Source organism: Gymnoscopelus microlampas (genome assembly GCF_963454915.1).
Source record: "Gymnoscopelus microlampas genome assembly, chromosome: 22".
NCBI lineage: Eukaryota > Metazoa > Chordata > Actinopteri > Myctophiformes > Myctophidae > Gymnoscopelus > Gymnoscopelus microlampas.
In genome coordinates this window covers 33,699,598-33,725,514 of record NC_139959.1, presented here as the reverse complement: position 1 = coordinate 33,725,514, position 25,917 = coordinate 33,699,598, and the positions used below count along the sequence as shown (strand labels likewise).

Sequence of the window (25,917 nt, the reverse complement as noted above, 5' to 3'; positions counted from 1 at the left end):
GTGGCACCAGTGTTGCCAGGTTGTGTGAGAGAAACAAGCAACCAGGTCTATGGAAACATGCCCAAAAGAAGCAATGCACATGAGCACTTTATATACTCTCTCTCTATATATAATCGGCTGTTAAATAGCAGATCTACAAGCCCATCGCGACGCGTTGTGAGCTTATAGATCTGCTATTTTCAATAAGATCTTGTGGGGAAAAAAGTGTAAATTGTGAAACAATGTTGAAACATTTTATCAACACAAATCTCGTACGGGGATCCCTGGCATAATAATTAATTTCAGATGGGGGTCCGTGGACAAATACACTTCAAATTTGGGGTTCTTGACATGAACATGTTTGAGAACCACTGGTTTAAATAACTTTAAAAGAAATGGAAGCAAGCCCAAATAGGCAAGACAAGCACACTTTAAAAACAAGTCGAAAACACCGCAGCAATTTTTACAAGCAACTTCACAGGAAAAAGAAGCCCAAAGTCTTAAACGGACATGGCAACCCTGGGTGGCACTAGAGAAGACAATCTGGCAGTCTGTAATGTGCTGGGAATTAATTCACTCGACAAATGGCAGTCGGCCTTGTAATTGATTGACAGCAATGCAATCCTATCAGGCGGCGCGCATGAGAGCAGAAACCCCGGAATGTCCAGGCCTCTAGTCCAATAGGAGCCGCCGACACAGGAAGAAGGCGCGTCCAGAGTCGTCCGTCGACCAATAGGAGCCAGAGTTCACGGCTGCAGTGCGCCATAAGCCCGCCCCCTGGCTTCCATTTCTGAACTGAAGAGACACCGTGCTCTCGGCGCCGCGAGTCCACCTCGTTTTTATACACATTTATATCAAGTAAATAAACTGTAAAGCACGGCCACTACAACCGGAGCGAGTCCTTTAAACGTTAACGACTGACACCGTGCGCCGTTGGAGTTCCGTTTGAACGGTGGAAAACACGAGGAATAGAAGCGAAGCCGGACATTTTTCTTTTTTAATTTCCCCATTTTTAACTTTACTACTAAAGCGGCGTTTTGCGCCGTTTTCTTCCCCCCCCCACCCCGTGTGCTGAGTAGGGGGCCCGGCTGTGAAGCATCGGTCTAAAGCCCCGAGGTGTGTCCGTAGTATAGACTGCTAATACAGAGGAGGGCCATGGCGGAGTTCGGCAACGGACTGGCGGAGGAATCTCTATTAGACTCCGATCCCGGTCACCCGGAGCTAGAAGACCCGGGCGTCGGTGACGAGGAGCCGGGATTAGAAGAGGGAGAGGCCTCGATTGAAGACCCGGTAAGAGAAGAAGTGAAGGGCATTGTCTTAGAAACAACCATGTCTGGAATGGATCATTTATTATAGCCTACTTTGGTCGAGCGAGCCGTGTGTAGCTTGACAAAGAACGACGTATTTTCGTCTAGAAACCCGAAAATACCGTATTTTCAAATGGGCTAAAGTGCCGAATCTGCCGATGCGAGTCGCGTCTACACATTTCTGTTACGAACACGTCGTTTTGGTTGGAAAATAACGTAATTTCTTTGTTTTAATCGAGCGACTTTCTCGCTCAAAGAAATGCATCCAGTGCGAGTTAAACCGTTGATCAAAAGAAACAAGTCATAGTTGTACATTTGATGTCTACAATCTCGTGGTGGCCAGGGCAGGCACATGCTGTGTATGTGTGTCTGTGCGCGTTAACTGCCATCATCCAGGGTCGACAATAGCCGCCATTGTGGTTCACGCAGTGCAGTAGAAATGGGTGGGTGACTCGCGTGGCGCCGGCGGCCATCTTGGCGCAACGGCGGCGCCAGTTTCTCTGCGCCAAAGAGCGTTTTTTTTTTTAACCTGGCGGTGGTGATAGAGGTGGTGTTGGGGGGTGTGGGGGGGAGAAATGCTTGGAGATGTAGGAGACGGTCAGGGGCGAGGAGGGTAGGACAGGCCGCCGCCATTAGCCTCCGCAGTGCCAGTCCTTGTCTGCTGCTACACGGTAATAAAACGCACATCTTTTTATTCTCTTCTTGATCGTCATCCATATCACGGTGACAGCTCTCCCAAGCAACTGGAGCGTGTCTGTGCACACGGGAGACGATGAAGCGATAGCTAGCAGGCTCTCAGCCTGCTAGCTATCGCTTCATCGTCTCGTGTGTTTGTTGAGGAGGTTAACATGATGTCCAGATGATGATAAACGTGCCGTTTCTGATTGTTGTTGTTCTCTTGGTCGTAGCTGTAGAGATGCTTACACTAGATGTCAAGGCTCTCTTTAGTTAGTGTTAGCTGAGTGACTGACACAGCCAGGGTGGAGATGGCAGACGTGTTGCTGCTGCTGCTGCTGCACCTGACTGGCCATCTACATCTTGAATTCACATTCGAGGACATGAATCTCTTTGGGTGGAAGATTGACACGTTATGGTTCAAATCGCTCAGTACATCAATTTGTATGTGAGGTCTATCCAGTGATGATACTGTTGTACCCTGCCTGTGCAGGTGTGGATTAATATTGTGGCACAGTTGGGTCAGTCGGTGTGCGTTGTATGGTGACACTTCAAAACGCAGAAGCAAAGGGTTGCGGTATTTTAGGGGCTGGGTTTGCATCCTTCAGATTTTTTTTTTTGCTGGAGCACGGAGAAAGACGAGGAAGGGAGGGGAGGCGAAAGACCATTCTATGGATATATGCGACACAAATGGTGTGTGGCAGTGATGGCCAGATGCATGCAACCTCATTAATATACCACACATAACTGCTGCAGTTGTGGATTTGTACAGCTGCAGATGCGTTCGTTAATGGAGGTTATTGATCCGTGAAACGCATTGTAGGTCACAAGTGCAAGAGGAGTATGAGTGCTACTACTACTAGTGACTGTGTCACACTGCCACCATTGTCTTGTGTCGCTGTCAGTGAGCAGATTAAAGCACAGGAAGACGTTGTATCTGTGTAAAGGGCGAAAAGCCAAATGTCCCCATCTGTTTTTTTTGTACATCAACTGTATTCTGTACCGACCTGATGCTTAAATCCGATGTGTTAGGACAAGCGTTTGAAAACAAATCCTTGTCATTAACAGTAGCGACCCTGGATGGAGCTGGAGCGACTCCCACTGTGCTGCAGTGCAGCACTGTCAAAAATGAGAGCCCACTCCACTGTGAGGAATCATGCACCCCCATGTTCACCTATGATTTCTTTTTCCTTTTTTAGCGGTGCCAACCGCTCTACACTTGGCTTTGACACCGTGTCTGTGTGTCTGTCTGTCTGTCTGTGTGTCTGTGTGTCCGTATGAGCACTGGATTTTAAACAGCTATAACTCCAGTTTGCAGCATGCCACCAAGTCCAAATTTGGTATGTGGACTTAGACCACCAATACGGGACCAGCATGAATTGCTCAAGCCCCGCCCCCTCTGTCTTCCCATTGGCTGGCCTTTAAACAGCCATAACGCAAGTTCACAGCATGCTACGGAGTACACATTTTGTACATGGACTAAAACCACCAATACGGACAAACTGTAATTACTTAAGCCCCGCCCCCTCTGTCTGCCCATTGGCTGGCCTTTAAACAGCCATCATTCCAGTTTGCAGCATGCTACCAAGTACAAATTTGTTAAGTGGACTCAGACCACCAATAGGGACGAACTGAAATGAGTTACACCCCGCCCCAAAGGCACCGCTTCCTTCACACAGGGTGTGATTTTTATTTTTACCCTGGAGTATGTGGAAGTGTGTGTGTGGTCTGGTCTGATCTCAGAACTGGTCACCTCCTTTCGATTCCATATCCAAGTAAAACATTTTAATGGTCATCCTATTATGACACATTCTGGGTAGTGATTCTATTTGTATGGTGTTTCTATTTCATTATATGTTTTAGTCCTTTGAAACCTTTAAATTATTTAACAAATTGAGAGCTGTTCGAGTGCCATTACTGCTGTATTTCTTAAAAACACTGAAAAATGATTGGAATTGGTCCATTTGGTTGCTTCCGTGCGTTCCACTTTCCGGTGGGCCAAGCCAGTAATTCAAACTTTATTTGCCTTTATTTCCGAATCGGGCTTATATTCTTTATCTGAAAACATAATTTCTTTGGGAATATATCTATCGCTCTGACGTCCAATGGGAGTTGGGTTGTGCTGCTAGAAGGGGGCGGGGATTCTACTATTTTCACTGACTAATGTCCAAATGTCCAGTTTGTGCATAAAGTATAGATGAGGAATTGGCATTTCAATAGGATGCCGGTTGCTATTTATTTGAGCTGGAGAGGGCTGGCCTGGGCCGCTGACCCAGTGTTGCATCGATAACGTTTTGTGTATTCAACCATCACACAGCAGTATTCACCAGTGAATTACATTTCAATAAGTCTGTATGCCGTTAGTTGCATTATTTACACTGGACTCTGAACGTCTCTTTGAAGCCTGACAAGTTGAGAGTGAGACTGTGTTTGGACAATGCGATGCACAATGCTCACAACACAAACTGAAATTCGAGGCTTATACAGTATAAGGCGCAATATAATAGTATAATAATATGCCTACACAGTTCAATGGATATTTATTTTGGGGGATATAATCACACCAACGAAAGCAAGGTTCACCATGAAACTTAAATGATTTACTTACTGTTAGATCACTGATAACTTGACTTTATTCTTTATGGAAAGCTTATGCTTTTCTGTAATGGACAGTCACATACACATACATGGTTGGTGGTCTGTGTTATTTGCTACTGGATCACAACTTTGTTCTCTAGTTTAGGCTTTATTTAATGGAAAGTCGGTCGTGACTCGGTAGGCTATTAATTGGCCTACGGTATGTGAGCATTTTTTTTAGCTGCACTTGTAGTTATGTTAAATAACCGTAATAATCTTTTGACTCTCCCTGTTTGCATGTATAAGTGTTGCCCGCTGTGTGCAACAGAGAAAGCACACATCGGAAAGATTACATTCATTTGGTGTGGGGTCCCGGGTATGGTGGCTCAGGCTAATAAGTTGCAGACCCTTTCAGGTTGAGGCCAGGCTTGGACACCATAGGCAAAGGCTGGGCTTGGGCCTCTGCATGGCCCAAGTGGTAGCCTACATTGAGAGAACATGCTTTCGCCATCTATCTAAATGTGCCAAAACACATTCCCCATTCACAAAACGTTATTCTTTACTATATGTCATGGCATACTGCAGGAGCTTCTATGAAATGGATATTTTACTCTTGTTCAATACAGCAGTCTTAACGTGTGCACACTCGTGTTGGTTTGGTGTGCACACACTGTGCGTGATTGTTCCGTGCATGTATGTTAACATGGTGAGTTGTGGAGGGGGATAATGAGACCTAGTTTGACGTTTGCCAGCCATAAAGCTTGAGAACCACAGCCTTGACACACACAAGCTGAATGGCAGTGTAAGTGAAGAGGTTTGTGCACACGCCATAGCTGAGTGGTTAGTGAGCCCGCCTGGGGCGCCAGAGGTACGATGCCAGGCCAGCAATGTGTCGATGTGTGTCCCTGAGCAAGACTCTTAACCCCTAATTGCTTCCCGAGCGCCATAGACTGGCTGCTCACTGCTCCTAGTTGTTAAAGGATGGGTAAATGCAGACGACAAATTTCACGTATTTGCATATATATATACATCTTTTCTTTTTTTTTAAAAGGAGTGGGGACTATTCTATAAATTACTGCAGAGTTTAACTGACTTGACAGGTGGGCAACTATGAACGATTGCAGAGTTTTAAGTGACATTGATGGGTGGACCAGAGTGACCCATTGGTTTGTATTAAGGGCATAATTTTCTTTGCTATATTAATATGAAAGAGCAGCCCTAGAGGGGGAGAAAGGTTAGTAAACAGTCACAGCCATAACCACTCAATGGTACAAAACATAAGTACGGTATCCCCTTCCCACGAGTGAATCCATCTGGTGTTGCTTGACAAAAATAGTAGTAGCTTGTAGTTCATCTATTTTCGGCGGGCGACATAGTCTGATTTATAAATGAGCATAACGATTAGCCCACGACATTTACTTGACATTGTTGTCCTCGCCACGAGTTGTGGCAGGAGCTCGTTTCCAATGGACTAAAGAGTACCCCATTCAAACAATGCTCCTCATTTACTTACTACTTACTGTACGGTAAAACAGCTCTCAAAGTCACTGTTTTAGCGTGTAAACGAATACAAACAAAGTTGATTCAGACAATATAGAAGTTAGAACGTCATCAAACCCAGTATTGTTTATTTTTTAATAAAAATGTTAACTTCCTGTTGATTTTGCTATTTTAAGAAGAAAACCCAGACTTGAATTATACATTTCTAATCAATGGAGCAATTATTTTTGGAGTTGCATCATGGCAAGGTAACTACACAACCCAAACCTCAGCCAAAGTGGTCTTGCCCTTTAAGTTATTTGTCATATCTGCCCTGTGCATTAAAAAAAAAAGGCAAACAAACGATGCATTATGGTCAATATCAAAAACACCATTCATTTGTTAATCGCAATTATTTGTACTAGACCATACCCGTCGGCGCAGCGCATCCGTGGGGGGATATGCGCACATGATCTGGCAACCCGGGAGGCAGTTCGTCCCATAGCTGGGCAGGCCCGTAACCATGGCGACAGTGTTTGACAGAAAAACGCTAATAAGAAGCTGAGATTTGATGAAATTGAAAAACGGGCTTCACAGTTGCGTTCAGATGGTAATGGTCAATGGCTGTGTGCAAAATCAGAGCAATTGGTCCAGCCAGTGAGGAGAACCGGGTGTCTTCACTCACGTACTCACCACCACTACAGAGGTTACTAGAATTATAGTATGATAGTATGATAGTATGATGACTTGAATTTTGGAATCGTGACAGCCGTAGCATTGCCTCCTCCTCGCCATGTTGTATTTCCCTTTCTCTGAGGACAATCACGTATAACCAGTGCCACACCTCTCTGCTTGTCCCCAGATGATTAATTAGGCAAATTATAGTTGTGGTAAGCACAGTATGGATGGTATTTTAATGGAGGCGGTATTATTTTTAGATACCGAGGTGAACTGTTTTAATAATGACTAGAAATAGTTCTCCTCGGAGCACAGGTCAACGTCAGGTAGGTTATTGTGGGCAAGCCATGTTTGGAATGCATATACTCATCATAGGAGTAATATCAATGTGTTTTGCAAAAAATCACCTCCTGGTGGTGCTATAAAAGACTGATGTGAAAAATGCAAGGTAGAGGTTTTTCCTTGGCCTTTAGGGAGTGTGTGTGCGAAGTTTCTCACTGATTGGTCTAGTTATAGGTAAAAATGCGACTCTGCCTGTTATAGTGCCACCATGAGGCTGATTTTGAAACATTTGGGGCAGAGGTTCTGCTCTGGAATCCGGGGAGCGTGTGCACAGTTTCACGTTGATCGGTCCAACGGTGCTGGAGATTAGCTGTTAACAGACAGAAACACACACGGACGGATGGACTGGGGGCAAAAAATAGTCTCGGCCAGGTGGAGACGATGATAAAGAAAAGGAAGGAACCAACTTAAGGGAAAAAAACAAACAATAAAAAGATAAGCGTTAGATTAAAGTCGATAACATGTTAAGCATAGGTTGGAGAGACATCTTAACTACACTTCAGCTGGGAAAAGCTATCCTGAAGAGGTGGGTTTTGAAGGAAGGGAAGGAGGGGGCATTTTTTATATGGTTACGTTGATATGGAGTGCATTCCAGAGGGAGGGAGCAGCAACAGGGAAAGCCCCATCCCCCAGGTATGGCACTTGGCCTGGGGGACCTCTAAGAGGTTGGCTTCACTGGACGTGGGGGACATAATGTTGGAGAAGATCAGAGGTAGGGGGAGACAGATTATTGAGTGGCTTGTAGGTGGTAAGCAGGATTTTGTAGTGGATTCTTTGTTTGACGGGGAGCCAGTGTAGGTTGTGGAGGACGGGTGTAATATGGTCTCTGGACCGGGTACTGGTGAGCACACAGGAGTTTTGAACGTATTGAAGTTGAGTACTTTGGAGGTGGTGCCGTTTTATCACTGAAGCCTATGAACTGGACAGATTTGTGGGTGCATGTGCGCCAAAAATGGGTGCACTCTGAAACCCTGAACTATTAAAGGATTACACGTTTTTCAAAAGGTTTGAGCCTAAATCAAGCCTCAGATATACTCATTCCAACTAACTTCTGTCTGGCTTATAAACCACATTGTCCTGTTTGGCACGGGGCGCTTTTGAGCCAGTTTGTATGCATGTTATCTCCTGGTTCTGTGTGCAAAAAGTACAATAAATAAAATATATATATATTTTTTTTTTTGGGTTGGAACTGAAAAAACGGGAGGGATTGTTTGCATTGATTGCAAATCAGTTTGGCCTGTTTTGAGACCAATTTACAGAAAACCCCAGATTTGCTGTGAAAGCCTGAGTGTTCAAACTGGGGTATTTTAGGGGATAGAAGAGAGGTAGGGGAGACCAGAACACACAAAAAAGAAGAAAAAAATCATGGTGTAGTCCCTTTAACAAAATGAGTACGGTTCATATATTGCTACTTTTCATTTAAAGAATTATGCTCCGACAGGAAATGACATTCAGTGAGTCACACCTCGCCTCACCTCAACATGAGGTCATGTGTGAGCCTGCCTCTCCACTCCACATTGGCCACTGTTACATGGACCATCATGTATTCATTCAGAATGAATTCATTCCGAATGAACTCATTCTGAATAGAGGAATCTGATCCACTCACCTGTTTACATGGGACCTGAATAAAAGTATTCCTCGTTTACATGACCAAAGCATTCATTCAGAATATAACTTTTGACATGCGCAAAGTGGGGGGGGGGGGAGAGAGAGAGAGAGAGAGAGAGAGAGAGAGAGAGAGAGAGAGAGAGAGAGAGAGAGAGAGAGAGAGAGAGAGAGAGAGAGAGAGAGAGAGAGAGAGAGAGAGAGAGAGAGAGAGAGAGAGAGAGAGAGAGAGAGAGAGAGAGAGAGAGAGAGAGAGAGAGAGAGAGAGAGAGAGAGAGAGAGAGAGAGAGAGAGAGAGAGAGAGAGAGAGAGAGAGAGAGAGAGAGGTCTATGAAACAAGGCACGCTCATTTATGGCAAAAGTATTGGCATAAGAATATACTTCAGTAGAAGGTATAAGCTACTCATTCACTGTGACGGAAACACTCTTTCTGCGCCGAGTAGCGCACGGGGTCTGTTCATAGAGGTAGGCTATAATATAAGGGATTTTTGTAAAGTCCACACAATTGTTTTGATCTGTTGTGAAAGAAAAAGACCGAAATAAACCATTCATTCATTCATTCATTCATTCATTCATTCTTTTTAAAAACTGACGACTAAAATACCTGTTTAGAAAAAGATCCATATAAGTGTAGCCTAGGCCAGCAATCCTTGGAGCGTCCGTTCTCCTGGACAAGTCTGGGCTTAACCATTACAGGCTTATTAAATTACGCTATTAGAATCATTAATTTTATCCCGCAGGAGCGAGCGCTTCTCAGCACCAACCGTGGCCGAATTAGAGATTTGATAGGTCATTTTTGGACAATTCTGACAGCCCTACTATAGCACAGACATGCGCAAAGGAATGCATATATTCCAAACAGACAGGAGCGTTTGGAATAAAGTGTTTACATGGTCAATTCCGATTGATTTAACCCGATTCAAACGGTCTATACCACCCCTCCTATTCCGAATGAAAATGCATTCGGGTCATGACTGGAATGGAATATTCTATTCCAATTGGGGTGTTTATATGAGCAAATCTATTCGGAATGAATTCATCCATTCATTCATTCCGAATAGAAGTGTATTCATTCCGAATACAACTGTCCATGTAACAGTGGCCACTGTCAGTCAGCCATTACCCCACACACGCACGGTCAGCTTAGGCTGCAGCAGCCAGCCACTGGCATACTATTACTGATGGCTGCCATTGTGACAAGCTCATTCATTAAACTCCCATCTCTAGATTTGGTGTTGACAGGTGCCAGGGCCTCTGTACACGCGTTTCAAATTCATTCATCACCTTTACGTTTAGTTTGTAATTTCTGTAATCTCTCCTCCTGCCTCTGTTTTTAAGCTTGTTTTTATTGGGCCATTTTTTGGGAACGATATTTGTCAAATGTAATGGTCTGCCTCAAGAATTCAACTCTTCAAATAGCCAAATTAAATAGAAAGCGATATACAAAGTGTATACGAACATTCTTGTTGCACTGATTTCTGACGAGTCTTTATACTTAATTGCATGCCGGTGTCGTGCGCTAAAAATAAAGCTCACAATGTGTCACAGACGCAACTCATTGTGAGCTTGTAGATTGGATATTTTCAGTGCGCAATAAGGAGTGCAACTAAGTAAAAATCAGGCTTAACAAACAGTCCCCATTGTACTGAATAGATCGGAGGAGAGTGAATATCTTTTTTTTTCCTTGTTCTCTTAATCGGCTACTGTACGTTTTGAGAGCAAAGCCTTGTTTATATTTTCAAAGACGAGCTGAATCCTATCTACTGTAGCTGGTTAGAATGCAAGCCTTGCAGCACATTGCAAGCTGACCACGGAGGAACACATGTCCCCCGGTCTCATAAGATCCTGCACTTAATTCTTAACTGATTGCTGTCTGGATACTAAAACTTTGTGTTTCGCCCCAACCTTACTCTGTATATTTGTTTGAGTGGTGATCAACCAAAAAGTATAGTTATGTCCAACACAGCTGCTTGAAAAAATATCCATGATGTCAGCTAGGGTTGCATCGTGGTGGATATACTTGCAACACAAATGCTGCATATTATTGCCTCGATGCAACATAACATGAAAGTAGGTCAAAGAGGCTCGATGAACTAGCATTGTAAAGACTTTTTTTATACATGTTATTATGCATTTTATCACCAGAAGTTCGGGCCGCTATGCGACCCTCATGTCTAGAGTTCGACACCTACGTGCCATCACCGATGTGACTATATGCCCATATATGGAGATCTGTGTGTCTGTCAGTCCTTGTCCCTTTTATGGCCATATATGGAGATCCCTGTTGTCATCAGTATATGCCCAATTGCCCATATATGGGCATGCTGATGCTGGCAGAATTTGTGCCTCCATTTCTTTCTTTTTTTTACAGACAGATTAATAATCTATGCGTTTGCTGCTGTTCTGTCATGTGACATTCAGTGTAGGCTGCTGTAATATTTGCGAGTGAGTACTGGCTATTGTAACTCAACTATTTTGAGCAGATTAACAAGATTTTTATTAACAGTACAAGTAGTAGGCCTGCAGTCAAAAGTCATACTAAAATACATTACAAAATCTTTCTTTCTTTCTTTCCTTTATTTATTCAGGGGAGCCCACTGAGAGCAAGCTCTCCTTTTCAGCATATAACACATATAAAATACATACCTAATGAAAAACAACAACAAACATTTGAATCATATTACAATCATCACAGATGCAAACAAACAGTGTTTACATGAAACAGGTGCAGTCACTATGAAATGTGTGCTTGAGAAGTACCCTAAATGTCTCTATTGAGACCAATCGCTCCAGTTTCAGAGAGTCCTGAAGTTTGTTCCATTTGTGTGGAGCAAATGCGCACCGAACGTGCACGTTTATGTGCATAAATTACCTCCACGGTTAGGTGGGGTTGCGAGTCAATGGGCGCATTATTTTGGGGTCGCGGGCTGAAAAGTTTGGGAACGCATGCCCTAGGTTAGGTACCCTCACAAAAACATGCAGTAATCCTGGTCACTATACTGCCTCCCACTGGTCAGCCAGGGCGCCTGATGGAGGGGAAAAGAACTGGTTGAAATAATGTGTTCCTTCCACACGCTACGTCCCCCCAGTCAGGTGATAAGAAGGCTTGTTTGCTCTCATGCAATGAAGGAGGCATGAGCTTGGCTCTGGGCTCTCCTCAGGCTGCTAGAGGGAGTGTAGCGCCCAGGATTACTTAGACAATTTGCACTGGGTGAAAAAAAGAACGTGTTGCTGTCGCCTGTACTAAGGAGGGAATTGCACACCTAATTATGAAGCCATGTTTTTTTTTATAATGTATTGAAAGTTGCTTGCTTTTGTCACAGGCCTGGAAATGGTGTTACACCAAATGTGTTAAGTCGTGACCGGTGACCGGTCTTCAGTGCAGTTGGCAGGACGCGACGTAGTAAACTGAATTCGATAAGTAACCAAATATGGTGTAAATGGGATGCAGTTCCGCCACGGGATCATCTCTAGCAAATCACAGATCGGAGCTCGTCCGAGGTGAACTTACACCAACGAAGATGATGTATAGCGGCGCTGTTGTCTATAAAGTGTTCTTTGGGATGTAAATGACACGGAAATTACGGAAATATGAACGCGACTCAGGTCACAAAGTAACCGAGTCATCAGGTTGCATCTACACACTGATGGCGTTAGTGTGTAGATGTTACTCATTGACACAACGGAGCAGAGCGTCGCTACGGAGAGAAACGGAGATGGCGGAGCTCAAGTGGCTCCGTGTGTGTGACTGTCGGAGCTAGGCAGAGATCGAGTCAGAGGAACGCATGGCTGGTATATTTCGGCTGAAGCTGTTGTAAATTTTTAGAATGTATGCATATTTAGATGCATTATAGATAGATACATTAGAAGTATGCAGTATGCACCCTCATACACATTACATTTACATTGCAATTTATCATTTAGAAATCTAATTATATTAACCAAATAGGCTATAAAGGTGAACAAAAACCACAGCTGACGATGTGATGTGAATCAGTGTAGGGTCGTCCTCTGGAGTTGTCTTATAGATCAATGGATGAGGGACAGACAGCAAGGACACTACATTTTAAATCCTGGCCCCAGGTCATTGCATGAAGTCCCAGTGGTGGTCTACCATGTGTCTTTTAAGGCTACTTTCGCCATTGCCAGGGGCGGCAGTGGTTCAGGACTCTGTAGAGCGGCCGCTTGGGAAACGGAAGGTCCCCAGATCGATCCCGGACTCCCCCAGAGTTGGTGTCCTTGAGCAGACACTGAGCCCCTAATTGCTCCCGATGAGCCGTGCCTTGCATGGTTTGCTGTATGAATGTGTGTTGGTGAATGTAATGCACATTGTAAAGTAAACCGCGCTGTTATCGATTACATATTGGTGCACCTTTAAATTTAGTCCTCCTCAAAACATTCTGATGCTCCTACATGTTTAACCCATTAAGACCTGAGGCGATTCTTAAAAATGTTTTCTAAATTCTAATAGTTTTTTGAAAAAAATCTAAAAAGAAAGTTTTTCAAGATTTTTCAAAAATAGCAGATCTACAAGCTCATAGCGCGGCACTCGGTGCCGCGCTATGAGCTTGTATATCTGCTATTTTTGAATAGCCAAAGAAATCTAAAGTGACACAGATGCGTTCCAGGTCTTAATGGGTTAAACTGGTAGCACCGGTGCTACCAAGTAAAAAGAAATGTTTGGAGCCCTGTAATGCATTTCTCAATACGCTAACATATTGATTCTGAATATTAAAAATTCATTCAATATGCCAGCCCTGTGTTCTTACGACTCTTGTCTCTACTTAGACAAGAGGAACTGCTCTGAGAGTGGCGAACACACACCCACCCCTGTGCTCGCATGGCGCAGCCTCGCCTCTCATTCACAGTGAGACAGTTTCTCTCTGCAATTGAGTTGTATATCGGTGTAAGCCCGCACGCCATGTAACACCAGACACCGCAGCAACCCTAGTTTTTGACCATGTCCACGACTGTACAGTAGGTATTGATCATACTATTGTGCTGTCGTTTTCTTTGTTCAGGAGCTGGAGGCTATCAAAGCCCGGGTCAGAGAGATGGAGGAAGAGGCGGAGAAACTAAAGGAGCTTCAGAACGAGGTGGAGAAACAGATGAACCTTAGCCCTCCACCAGGTAAGAGTCTGGAGAAAAGGTGCCAATAAAAGGTTTGGGTATAGGGTTGGGTACCGAAATTCGGTTCCAAGCAGGAACCGATAAAGAAATTGTCGGTACCGGGTACCCATAAACAATATGTAATTTCGGTTCTGCATATCGGTTCCTAGACGCACTAAAAGCCGTTAAAACAAAGGCAGCACAAAATCACAAATCCGGTAAAACACAGCTGTATGGAGAAGTATACATCAGTTGCGGAGCTGCTGCTTCTCCCTGAGCCACATTCCTCCCCGCACACGCCCCCCCCCCCCTCCACTCCCCGCTGCCCCTCAGTGACACCACCATGTCCGTCTCTCAACTGAAGTAGTGAGGAAGGAATTAGCCCGTCCTGCAAGCTTTGTACCAAACGTTGCTGTTGTCACCTTGAAAACTAGAATCCATGTCAGAGGGTGTAACATTAACAGAATAACCAGCGCTAGTTAAGAGCCTCAGCCTGCGCAGAGCAAAACAATAACACCAGCTGTAAACGCTTCTCCTTGATTGTGTGTGTGTGTCTCTCTCTGTCTGTCTGAAATGAAACTTAAGTGACTTCTCCAAAAGGAAGGAATGGCCTAATATTATTAATGCATTTTGGCTGTGTGCAATAATGTAACTGCAGACATTACAGTATATTGCCTTTTGTTAGGCTATTCAATGTTTTGAGACATTGTATTTTATTACTACACAATAGTAAATAAATAATTCTACACAATAAATAAATAAGTTTTAAATAACTGATCTCAATATGGACCCATTATAGTTATGATATGAGGGTTTTGCCATAATCATGTAGCTCTACAAGAGAGGCATAGCCATGACAGCAATGGTACAACAAAATGTTTTTAAAAATGCATATATATTTAAAAAAAATAATACTTTAAGGCCATTTGGTATTCGGCCGTCGGCAAAGTGTTAACTATATTCGTTTTTGGGCAAGTATTTTCCATTCGGTGCATCCCTATTAAATAGACATTTGACCTCTTTTTTTTTTTTACCATTTTGGAACCGAAATATGGAACTGTAAGCGGAACCGGAACCGGACTCGTAAAAATCCTAACGATACCCATCCCTAGGTATATATGTAGGTCTGTCAGGGTGGATGTTATGGAAACCTACCAATATGCCAGTTACTAGGTAGGATTGCAGGATTTATTGATTTCTGGGTTTTGGTCCACAGACGATTAATGTAACACTGGCAATGCACCAATTATTGGATTTCATATTTTCGGTTAAATTGACAAGTGTGCTAGAATCTGTCGACAAGCAAATTAATTGTGAAAGAGGCTTCTCTGGAGACAGAGTAGGCAAGCTACCATGTAGCCCACTCAGGATATGGCTCACTGGAGGAGTCACAGATGATTGATGTGATGTTCATTTTTGCTTGATTTTTATTTAAAATTAAATAGCTGTCATGATGACAGGGTTATTGGCATTGATCATAAATGTATAAAAACATTTCTCCCTTTTGTCCAGCCGGTCCTGTCATAATGTCAATCGAGGAAAAGATGGAGGCAGACGGCAGATCAATTTACGTTGGAAATGTAGGTCACTACTCTCACTTATCTTAGTTTTTGTTCCAGGTGTAATGATTTCATTACAGGTTCAGGTCAGGTTTAGCTACATTTCCCCTATTGTGTTTTGATCACATTTGTGTAAGGCATAATTTGAGACAATTTCTCACAATATAGATGAAAGAACGATGGTCTTTTTCCAATATAGTTTTCATTGACACATTGCATGTCTCAATGAATCAGCCTTTCTGTGGGTGTGTAAAATCCAAGCATGCCATCCGAACACACCAGCTTTTAAAGTTATCACATTATATGCAAAGTAAATGGATCTGCTTGTGTGTTAAAGTGATTTGCTACTCACATGAGTGTTTAGTTGTGTATGACCTTTAATCTCTCCCATCTTCAGGTGGACTATGGTGCCACAGCAGAGGAGCTGGAGGCTCATTTCCATGGCTGCGGTTCGGTCAACAGAGTCACCATCCTGTGTGACAAATTTACAGGGCATCCCAAAGGGTAAATATTAATAAATCATCTGTCCTGCATCCTTCCAGGAAACGGTTTGTCCGCAGGAGCACATTAGCTAGCAAATCCAAAACAAATTGCCAGCCATGCTCAAGCAGAGCATGTAAAATAATGATGAGTTATCTGTCAAAATGGCACACAAACTTTCCAGTCAAAGAAGACAATTACCATCATGTTCCTGGTGCTCTGGATGGATTCACAGTTCTCCTCTTTTGTGTGTCATCATCAGATGTCCAGCTCGGTAGCGTACAGTCACGCCTTCGTCTCAGGTCCACAGTTATTAACCCTTAAGACCTGGGACGCATCTGTGTCACTTTTTGATTTGAGCTAAAAAAGCATTATTTTACACTTTGGCTATTCAAAAATAGCAGATATACAAGCTCATTTCTGCTGTATGGGGGTGTACAAAACATTTGAAACGGCCAACAAAGCTGACATAGACATTCATGGGTAAACCTAGCTCGTCTAATTCAAACCTCGGGTGCACTTCCCGTTGCAGGGTGGCATTGGCAAAGTGGAACTTTGCAACGCTTTTGCTGGCATCGCCTCCTGCCACAGCAGGGCAGGCAGTGCTTGCTCCTCTCCATTGACAATGCATTGAACCTCGCTGCTTTCTTAGAACGTGGAAGCAGCATACCGCTGCTGGTGTGAATTGAGCATTTGCAAAGCAATCAGGAGGGAAGAAAGTCAAGCTCTCTGTCCTTGTGTGACAATGACTTTTCCACTGCAATCATACAAATGCAGTATAATGAAATGATATGCTGTCCCTCAGTTTCTCCAAGTCAATTGCTAGTTTTGGATAATGTCAGTTCCACCTTATATCTTTTTTTTCATTATTTTTAGGACAGCAGAGAAAATGTTCTCAAATGGCCTTGTTACCAAGGGTAGCATTTCAGTCCTCAAAGGGCTTTGGTTACCCCAACAAAGATGCATCATCCCTAGTAGTTATGACATCTAGGCTGTATTTGATTAGTTTTAATTAAAATAACAGGTTTTCATCAGCAATTCACAGATTATTGTGGTGCTATTGGAAGTTCAGGAAAGACTGACTTTGTTTGTTGTATTGATTTTACACTGGTCTTACCCCATCCAATTATTATGACTAACTCTATACTCGTTAATGACACAAAAATGCATTCGTGTTTGGTCCAAGGTCTTGGTATTGTTGTTCCTTAATGAAGTTATTCAACAAGTGCACCTCCATGTCCTGCGTTTTTTTTATGTTACAGAAATGAAACCTTTGAAAAAGTTTTGGTGAATTTTATTGCATTGTTGAAGGATGTGTTAAAAAAAAGCATTAAAACGATTACTCTTTCTTCAGGTTTGCCTATATTGAGTTTGCAGACAAGGAGTCTGTTAGGACGGCCATGGCTTTGGATGAGTCCCTGTTCAGAGGAAGGCAGATTAAGGTGAGAGTTTATTTATGAGGTATTAATACATTATCACACTTTCTTTCCTCACATGAAAAAGCCATTATAAAAAGCACAAATAAGTACTCATCCAATGTTGAGAAATAGTGGTTTTGTCATACTTAGTTTTGACAGTAGAGATGATGCTGCAACAGGCAACCATCCGTTGAGGTACTTTCAAGTAAAAATGTACGGACCACAGACCAATCCACATCACCCGTCGTTGGCATCTGTCAGGCAATTTGATTTAATTACTATGGGGATTATTTAAATTTGTCAGCAGCGTGAAGACGAGTGAAGGTTTATGGATCTTTTTGATCTTTTTTTAGTTGGACCTCTCAAACCTTTATATGGCCAATTCTTAATGGAGCAGCACAGAACCCCTTTCGGGAGAGAGAATCAAAGGCTGCTGTAGTCCCCGTCTCCATGTCGTTGTTTTTTTATAAAGATTTTCTTTTGGCTTTTATGCCTTTATTGATAGGATAGTAGTCTGACAGGAAATGGGGAGTGACATGCAGCGAACCTGCGGCGTGCGAGCCTAGGTGCCTGGACAGCTACGCCAGCGGTCCAGGCCCACTGTCTTCATGTTGATAATGGTGTCGCCTATGGGCCTAATTAACCTCCTTTGCTCTTCATCCTCAGGTCGGCGCTAAGAGAACAAACAGGCCAGGCATTAGCACCACAGACCGCGGCTTCCCCCGGGCACGTTTCCGTTCACGGGGAGGAAACTTTTCTTCGTCGCGTGCACGCTACTACAGCGGCTATACGCCACCCAGGGGCAGAGGACGGGCCTTCAGGTGAGTCAACGCCGAGACGACCCACTTTACATACAGCACACCCTGGGGAGCACAAGACACGCACACACACACACACACAACACCTGCTCACACACTGTCTCTGACACCAGAGAGAGAAAGAGGAAAGGGCCAGCATGAAGAAGAGGAGCCATTCATATTGCCCATAGAGTTGTGAAATATTGACATTGTGTGAATTGGATCACACAGTCAAGTGCAGACACAGTAGTGTTGCAGGTAAACACTTTTCTAACAGACTGACCCATGTTGTCTCCCCTTTATTGCTCTACCAGGAAATTGCAGGGATGGAGCTATGGAGGAAAATGGAAAGGAATGAACAGCCTTGGAGGAGGCAGCATAGGGTATGCCAACTAGTGGCTTTTCCATTGCATAGAACCGGCTTGACTTGACTAGCTTGGTTTTCCACTGCAGATAGAACCCCCTCAACGTAGCTGGTTGTCACAACGACGTCCAGCCTTCTGCAAAGGAGAGTCTTAAACAATGTAAAAGCTAATGATGTCTGCACATAATCTATTTGTCCTGTACAGTTAAAAAAAACGTCTTTAACATTTTAGGTGAGAAATGGGGAATGCAGTTACTTAATATTAATTCATTTTAGACTTACGATGAGTACTTTAAAGGTTTAACAGTATTTGGGAGGTTCTATTCAGTATCGGAGTCCATACTGTCACAATTATGTATTGACTCTAGTAACGATTCTTTCTGACATTTTCACATCACCTTTTGGTAATGCCTCGGCTCACTTGGAACCTCGATGGAAGTGATACCAAAAAAGTACCAGGTACTTTTACCTTATAGAAAACCAAAAAAGGCTAGTTGAGCCGAGCCAGTTCTATGCAATGGAAAAATGCCAATAGTATGAAGTTAGAAATGTGATAAGTATCATATTTGGGCCTCTGAAGAGTGAGAGAGTTTTGTCACAAGGAGGGCAGAGAAGAGGGTTCATATGTAAAGGCAAGAGAGGGCAAGTATGTGAAGGGTCAAGAACATTAACAAGACTGTTCCGCCATTAGGCTAATTATTACATTTCTCAGATGTTAGTCATATAAAAGAGGCTTTAAAGATCATTACTTAAGTAATCATCCTGATCAGTATGTATTTACCCTTGTAAAAAGGTTCATTTTGGATTTAAATGCCTTTTTATATGCTTAATCGATAATGCAAGCTTATTTTCACAGGTTAGCTGTGTTAGCCACATGAACTCTAATGTCACTAATAATCTGGGGGTGAACATTTTGTGAAAATGGCAGATCTACAAGCTCACAACACTTTGTATAGTGAGCTAGTAGATTGGCCATCTTCGGCAAAGACATTTGGTGTAGACGTAGGGGCCATAGTAGGCTATAGACCACTGGGGGACTCCGGTCAAATAAGTATAGAGTTTAAGTGGTTTAGAATCGCACCAGTGTTGTGGTTGACGGGGCTTTTTGCATGTAACATCACCAACCACAACTCTTTCACTGAAGTCAAAGCAGGCTCTCGGTGCACAGCAACATGCTCTTCCCCAGGTCATACTACATAAACAACTTTCAATGCCTGTTTGAAATGTCAGGCGTCTGTTTGAGTATATGTATAACAAGACGACTTAATGTCACAAATGCCACGATGGACAGTTTTTTATGCTGTTCTGTAAGTAAAAAAAACAACTTTTGAATGATCATACTGTCATACCCCCCCCCCCCTACTTCTAAGATGCTGCCACTTGATGTGATTTGGTCAACTCTGTCAGCTGCAGATGATGTGATGGCTGTGATCCAGTGCAGTGAAACTTGATAATTGTGACGTTTGTGTTAGGCACTTCCTGTCTCCCTCTCTATTCCATCAATGTCATCCTGTTGCTGGTAATTTGACTATGGATGTTTTTTTTTTAAGTTTATGATTCCTTTTTATTAGTGATATGCTGTTGATTGGTTTCTATAGTTGCCTAGAAAGCAACCGCTCTTACCCTATATAAACCATTGGAGAGCATTTTCCCCCTTTTGTGCCCCTATATGTTGACATAAAACCTGGTGAAGCTCAGAGTGCTGTGCACAGGGAGTCTATTGGCTTTGCCCATAATGTTTGTTGTATTGTGAGCTGATGAGACAGTCTTCTAAAATGACTGCCTGGTCAGATTGGAACGGAAAGGTGCGTTTGCTTCACTGCACACATCAGTAATGGGGCTGTCAGTGGGTCTCACTGCCAGGTTACTCTGTCTCTCTTTCTCGTTGAGCTTCCACTGTAGCCTGAAACTCAACAGGGCCAACTGGTTCTCAGTGGGACCAGCTGAAAATGCTAATGGCATGTAATCAAATGTATTATCTGTTCTTTGAAAGAATGGATGGTATTTCTGCAGACAATTTGGTTCTAAAAGAATTTCATGCGTTTAGGGTGACAATGATCATGCATTGTGCTGGCCCAGGCTAGTAATCTGTGTATATGTTGAGAGACTGGGCTACTTCGAGTCTCAACATATAAGCTTCTTGTGGGTTGTGTTGGAGCCGTGGAGCCATGTTGTAAGACATTCAGACAGAAGCTGTGATCAACATGCCAACTCGCACACGCGTGCGCACACACACACACACACAACCAAGCTTTGAGATTGGAGATATTCCGACTAAATCATGCCAGTCACCGCAAAGCACTTAGAACTTTTCGTTCTGAATCACGATAAAGATTTTGGAGCACAGCTGATATTTTTTTTTTCTGTTGCAAGATAGAGCAGCAGTAATTGTGGAATGGGGTTGAGGGCTTGAAAGCCATGTCAACTGTTTTACTTTTCCATTGTGCTCAAGTACTTAAAACTGAGACTTCTATTCAGTTCACTTTTATTCATACTTTGTTTGGAAATCAATGGAAGAATATTTGTTGAGCCAAGAAACACAAAAGGATAATCAGAGTGCCCACCATCAAATAATATCCGCCAGAACGTGTTAGACTTTTCCCGTCATTCTTTTGTGCATGTAGGCGTCTGAACCTCAAGGTCAGTCTCTCTAATCACTCTGTGTACTTACCCCAACCACTCCTACACATACCAAGAAACCCTAACCCGGCCAATTTATTCACTGGGATTTGGTCTTGCAGCAGAACAAGGCACCCCTGGTGTTGAGGAGAAGCTGAGAGGAAAATAAGGATTTTAATTCAGTGACTGGTATTTTATTCAAGTCTCCCAGAGTTCATTGTGTCAACTAAGGATTAGTTTAACCTCATAGCACCTCTATCCTGTGAGTTATTATATTCACAGGATATACATCTGCATCTTGGATTTTAGCGCGTTGTTGTTCACTGCACTGAATTCCTAGGTTGCATAATATTCAACATATACTCCGATACGACACATTTGTGATTGTGATAGGCCAATGTTGGCCCATAAAATCATTCTTTAACTGCTGTTCCCAAAGGTTATTCCTTTGTTTACAAATGGTGTGATAACGGTGTGACTGCATCACCAGCACAGCAGACGCCCTCCTGGCTCGTATTGGTGTGCTTTAGGGAAAGTTGGGGATAATGATGTGGCGTATCTGCCAGTCATCCATCACCCTCCAATCATGTAAACACATCATCCACTGAGCACTTCTACCCACTCACTGGAAATGGCACCCTGAGAAGCATTCTCGACAAATGGGTGCCCAGAGGCTGCTCCATTTCGTCTGGCTTTGTTCTCGTCCCTTTAGCACTTCCCCCTTGCACAGCAGAGCTGAAGAGCTTACTTGTTGCAATGTGAGGAGTCTGTCACCAGAGGCCGTAGTTCTGGTAGTTAAGAAGGGGTTCTTGTAGTTAAAGAGCTGTTCCACACCTAAACTTGTTGAGGGGCCTGTTTGACATGGTGCTTTGTCTGTTTGATGTGGTGCTTTGTCTTAGTCCCTAGCAAATAATAAAGAGCTTATCATTGACCCCCTTGTGAGCACTGGGAGATACAGAGTCACAAAGATGAATATTAGCTATAAGCTTAAGTCTGGTACAGTGCATCAAATGGTGACATTCATGTTTAACACTGCATGGTCCCTTTTTATAAATTAAATTAATTACAGGATTCCATATAGCATCTAGATGCCGTTTTCCCGTGGCAAGCATTTTCTGTCTAGACTCAGGGAGAGGGCTGCCAACTAGTGTTGCTGAATTAGTGTGCCTAAAATATTTCAAACCTCGACTGTAAACCATATTGGCATTAACAAGCAAAAATAGATCTGGACAGTGTTTTTACTTAATATGGTGTCTGTTAATATAAACCATATCTTACCAATTTAATGTAGGAATACGGGATTGATTTGGGCCAGACTGGTTTTCTTATTCTTGTGGGGAATTGTTCAAAAAAAGACATTTTGACGTCAACAGATGTGTGTTGACATCTCATCTACATCTACAGCATTCACTCCCAGAAATGAGGGTTCATTCCTGCAGCCTGACCTCAGCATCTAATCTAACCAACCACTGGTTTCAGCCCTTCTTGTGTTTGTGGCCACTTGATGCCTTGTGTGTGTGTGTGTGTGTGTGTGTGTGTGTGTGTGTGTGTGTGTGTGTGTGTGTGTGTGTGCTTGCCCATGTACTGTATGTGAGCCTATGTCAGAGAATGATGTTTGAGTTGTTGTGCTGCCTGGATGCGCGTTGACTTTTGAAGTGTATTTGCAAAAGAAAGTTGTGGTGCAGTCCTTAAGTCTGTCCCCCAAATAGGCTCTATTCACAGCAGCCATATTATGAAGACATTCACAGGTGTTACCAATGATACTGATGAAGGCTCTGTTCCATTCTGGTCAAACAGAGTCAGGGTGCTGATATTGTGCATGTTGGCCCACTGGAAACACCAGTGGGTCTACAGTTGGGGTCCAGGGACCCTCATGGGCTTCCAAATGGCCCCTTGCAGGTGTGGGGGTCGTGGAAACCACTGTGCTACACTAAATGGAACAGAGCCTTCATTAGTATCATTGGTAACACCTGTGAATGTCTTCATAAGATGGCTGCTGTGAATAGAGCCTATTGTGTTATGCATGTGATTTTATTATTTTCTTGTATTCCCTGTGTGTGTGTGCTTATGTGATTTTGTTTATGCGCGTGTGTGCACAATGTCCTGCTGGGGATATATGTTTGGTGCTGTTTGTCCTCATGGTCTCTCCTTACAGTGACCCCCCCCCTCCCCCCCAAGAGGCGGCTCTCAGAGAGAGAGACAGAGAGAGAGAAAGAGGGAGAGAGTGCCTTTGCTGTCCCCTCACACACCAATCAATATCCTAATCTATGCAAAATTATACACACTTTTTTTTCTCCACCATTGGCAAAGCTGCTTTCAGCTTCTCTTCAGCACTCTAGGCTATGATTCTTCCAATATGAGCTGTTATGCAACATCCTGTTGAGACTAAAGGCACGATACCGTTAAAATGGTATCAATGTCTATAATAGTGATTTGTGAACATTTCCTGTTAAACACTTATGTACTTTAATATGCATTTTAATTTCCCCCTTCTCAGTTTACCTCAAGGACTGTAATTTCCACAGACCCTTCTTCTGCCCTGCAAGTGCATACACACCTACACATATTTATATATGGCTACAACACACCTGGAAATGGGTGTTCCGTCTTCTTAAGCCAACCAGAAAAAAACTCACCCTCTTTTTCTCTCTCTCTTTTCCAGGGGCCGAGGGCGAACAACATCGTGGTATTCCCCTTACTAATACACCCCCCCCCCTCCCCACCACCACCACACTCTTTACTATCTCCCCAACTTTTTCCCCCCATTGGTTCCCCATTTAAATACTAAATGAATGAAAAAAAAGGAAAAAAAAAAAGTCTCCCATCCCTTTTCCCCTACTCAATAAAGGAAGACCCCCCCCCTCCCTCCCTTCCCCCCCAGAAGAAAAAAAAAAGACAAAAAAGGAAAAAAAAAGAGAAACCCCCCTTCCATCTGGACAGAGAGACTGACTGGCCGCGGTGTGCGATTGTGTGTGAGCGTGCGTGTGCGGAGGGTGAGGCGGTCACCGCTGGTAAGGTATCTGCTGGCCGTGTGGGGGAGGGGAGGGCTGGAGAATTTGGTGGCTTTACGTATGATTATCATGATTTATTATTTTCTATTTTTGTTTTGAGGTGTGTGGGGGGGAAAAAAAAGAAAAAGAAAAAAAGAGAGAGAGAGAGGGAAGTTGATGGTATCTCAGGCTGCAGATGTGTCTCCTTTTAGTCTGGCTGTGACCTTATTGCTTTTTACACCATCCACCAACAACAGCCCTACTCCACTCACCCCCACCTCCACTCCACCCACAACCATAAAACAAAAACAAAGCGAAGACAAAAAAAAAAAAAAGAAACTTTCAAACAACAAGAAAAGGATGTTTATATGATTATCTGTTTTTAATGTACCTTAGCAAACTATGTTGGTGTTTTTTGTTTTCTTTTTTTAGTTTGTGATATTGGAGTACATCACCACCCCTTCCTCCTACCTCCTCTTTGTCTTTACTGTTCTTTGATCAGTGCCCCCCCCCCTACACCCCCTTCCCTCCATCACCTCCTCCCCTCTCCATTTAATCCGTCATTGGCTTTATCGGTTTGCCTCCAACTTGTGGCCTACATTACGTATTATTCTGTCCACTGTTCTGTGGACAGTGTTGGGTCAGTGTTTAGCAGGCTCCCACATGCATGTTCGTTTTTCTTTTTTCAGACTGCCCCCCCCCTCCTCCCTTGTTTCTCCCTTAAGTCTATAGCTTACTTCATGGCTGGAGCGCCGCCTACTTTTTAAAATTTGTACTTTTTTATTACTTGCGTTTCCCTCCTACCTATCATCCCATCCCCTCCCTCCCTCCTTCAATTGTTTCTCGTCACCTCTCCTCTGTCCTCCCCCCTTCCTCCTCTCTCTGTATATTAGACCACTTCTTGTCGTTTCAGGTTTCAGGACCAGTGGAGGCTGACTACCCCTCCCCAGGTGGCGCAGGCCCCCCCCACTGTCTCCGCAGCGTCTCTCTCTCTCTCCGCTCCCGCTATGCACACTCACCCCATCTTGTCCGTGTGGGGGGGAGGGGGGCAGGGTGACCACAGGCCTGCCGCGGGGGGCATTTACTACAACAACAAACGCTGATGACGCTTTTACGTTTAATACACACCTCACTCACCTGCATATACACACACACACACACACACACATATACACATACACATGAACACACCTGAGGCAAACGGACACTACAGACAGCACTCACACAATCAAAACCACCCGACACATAATTTATAGAGAGAGAGCTGAAGCCAAGATAGCTGAGCGGCAGGCAGGCAAGTTGACATGAGTGAGGAAGGCAGGACCAGAGAATGGGGTGTTTTTTGGGGGTATCTAGGACCTGAGGGCACCCCCTTTCTCTGACTATGCGCAGTGCAGCCACGGCTGGTCTGAGAAAGGCCGAGGGGCTAATGGCTTTGATTATTAATTTAATACTGGAGCAGGGCGGAGATTTTATTTTGGGGGGGGGAGGTGTCAGGGGAGGGTTTTGTGTGGCAAGGTTTTGTTTTCGTTTTGTTTTTGAAATAGGGGAGTGGGTTTGAACAACAAAAAAAAAGATGTTTTGCTTTTTTATTTTTATTTTTAACCCATGAGTCTGTAATTAGAAAAAAATAAAGACATTGTGTAAAAATGAAATGTGTTGTACGTGTGAGTCTGTTCTGATTTGAATGTCTAATGCTGGAACTGGTTAGAGTAGAAACATGTTTTTATGATGGTGAATTGGCGATTATCTTATGCCAGGGGTTGTGGCTTCAGAATCTAGGTCACATAATTATAGACCATTATAGTTTCTTTGCTTCTGACTTTGTTGTAATTTTTGACAGGTTATCAGCCATGTACATATTTAAAATATTTAAAATATTTTTTACAAGACTTAACATTTTCACAGCATTTTTCTTTTTTGTAACTTCATATAT

The 25,917-nt window shown here is 43.4% G+C and overlaps 1 protein-coding gene across 3 annotated transcripts; it reads left to right on the top strand.

The window, feature by feature from the left end:
• Nucleotides 1–762: 762 nt before the first annotated feature.
• On the top strand, nucleotides 763–25,614 carry pabpn1 (poly(A) binding protein, nuclear 1). 3 transcript variants are annotated; one of them, XM_084048638.1, is made up of 7 exons: nucleotides 763–1,269; nucleotides 13,667–13,775; nucleotides 15,267–15,334; nucleotides 15,711–15,817; nucleotides 17,148–17,235; nucleotides 17,878–18,032; nucleotides 24,895–25,610. In XM_084048638.1, the coding sequence occupies exons 1-7, from the start codon at nucleotides 1,135–1,137 to the stop codon at nucleotides 25,082–25,084; spliced, it is 852 nt and encodes a 283-aa protein (XP_083904764.1). In that variant the 5' UTR covers nucleotides 763–1,134; the 3' UTR covers nucleotides 25,085–25,610. The 3 variants fall into 3 exon arrangements, with proteins under 3 accessions (XP_083904764.1, XP_083904765.1, XP_083904766.1); XM_084048639.1 differs by lacking the exon at nucleotides 24,895–25,610 and adding an exon at nucleotides 23,654–24,111; XM_084048640.1 differs by lacking the exon at nucleotides 763–1,269 and adding an exon at nucleotides 1,851–1,957 and having other exon boundaries at nucleotides 24,895–25,614.
• The last annotated feature ends 303 nt before the right edge of the window (nucleotides 25,615–25,917 follow it).

Coding starts and splice junctions, on each gene's coding strand:
- pabpn1 (XM_084048638.1), top strand. CDS start 1,135: ATGGCGGAGTTCGGCAACGGACTGGCGGAGGAATCTCTATTAGACTCC. Junction 1,270..13,666: donor AGGCCTCGATTGAAGACCCG/GTAAGAGAAGAA, acceptor TTCTTTGTTCAG/GAGCTGGAGGCTATCAAAGC. Junction 15,335..15,710: donor GATCAATTTACGTTGGAAAT/GTAGGTCACTAC, acceptor TCCCATCTTCAG/GTGGACTATGGTGCCACAGC.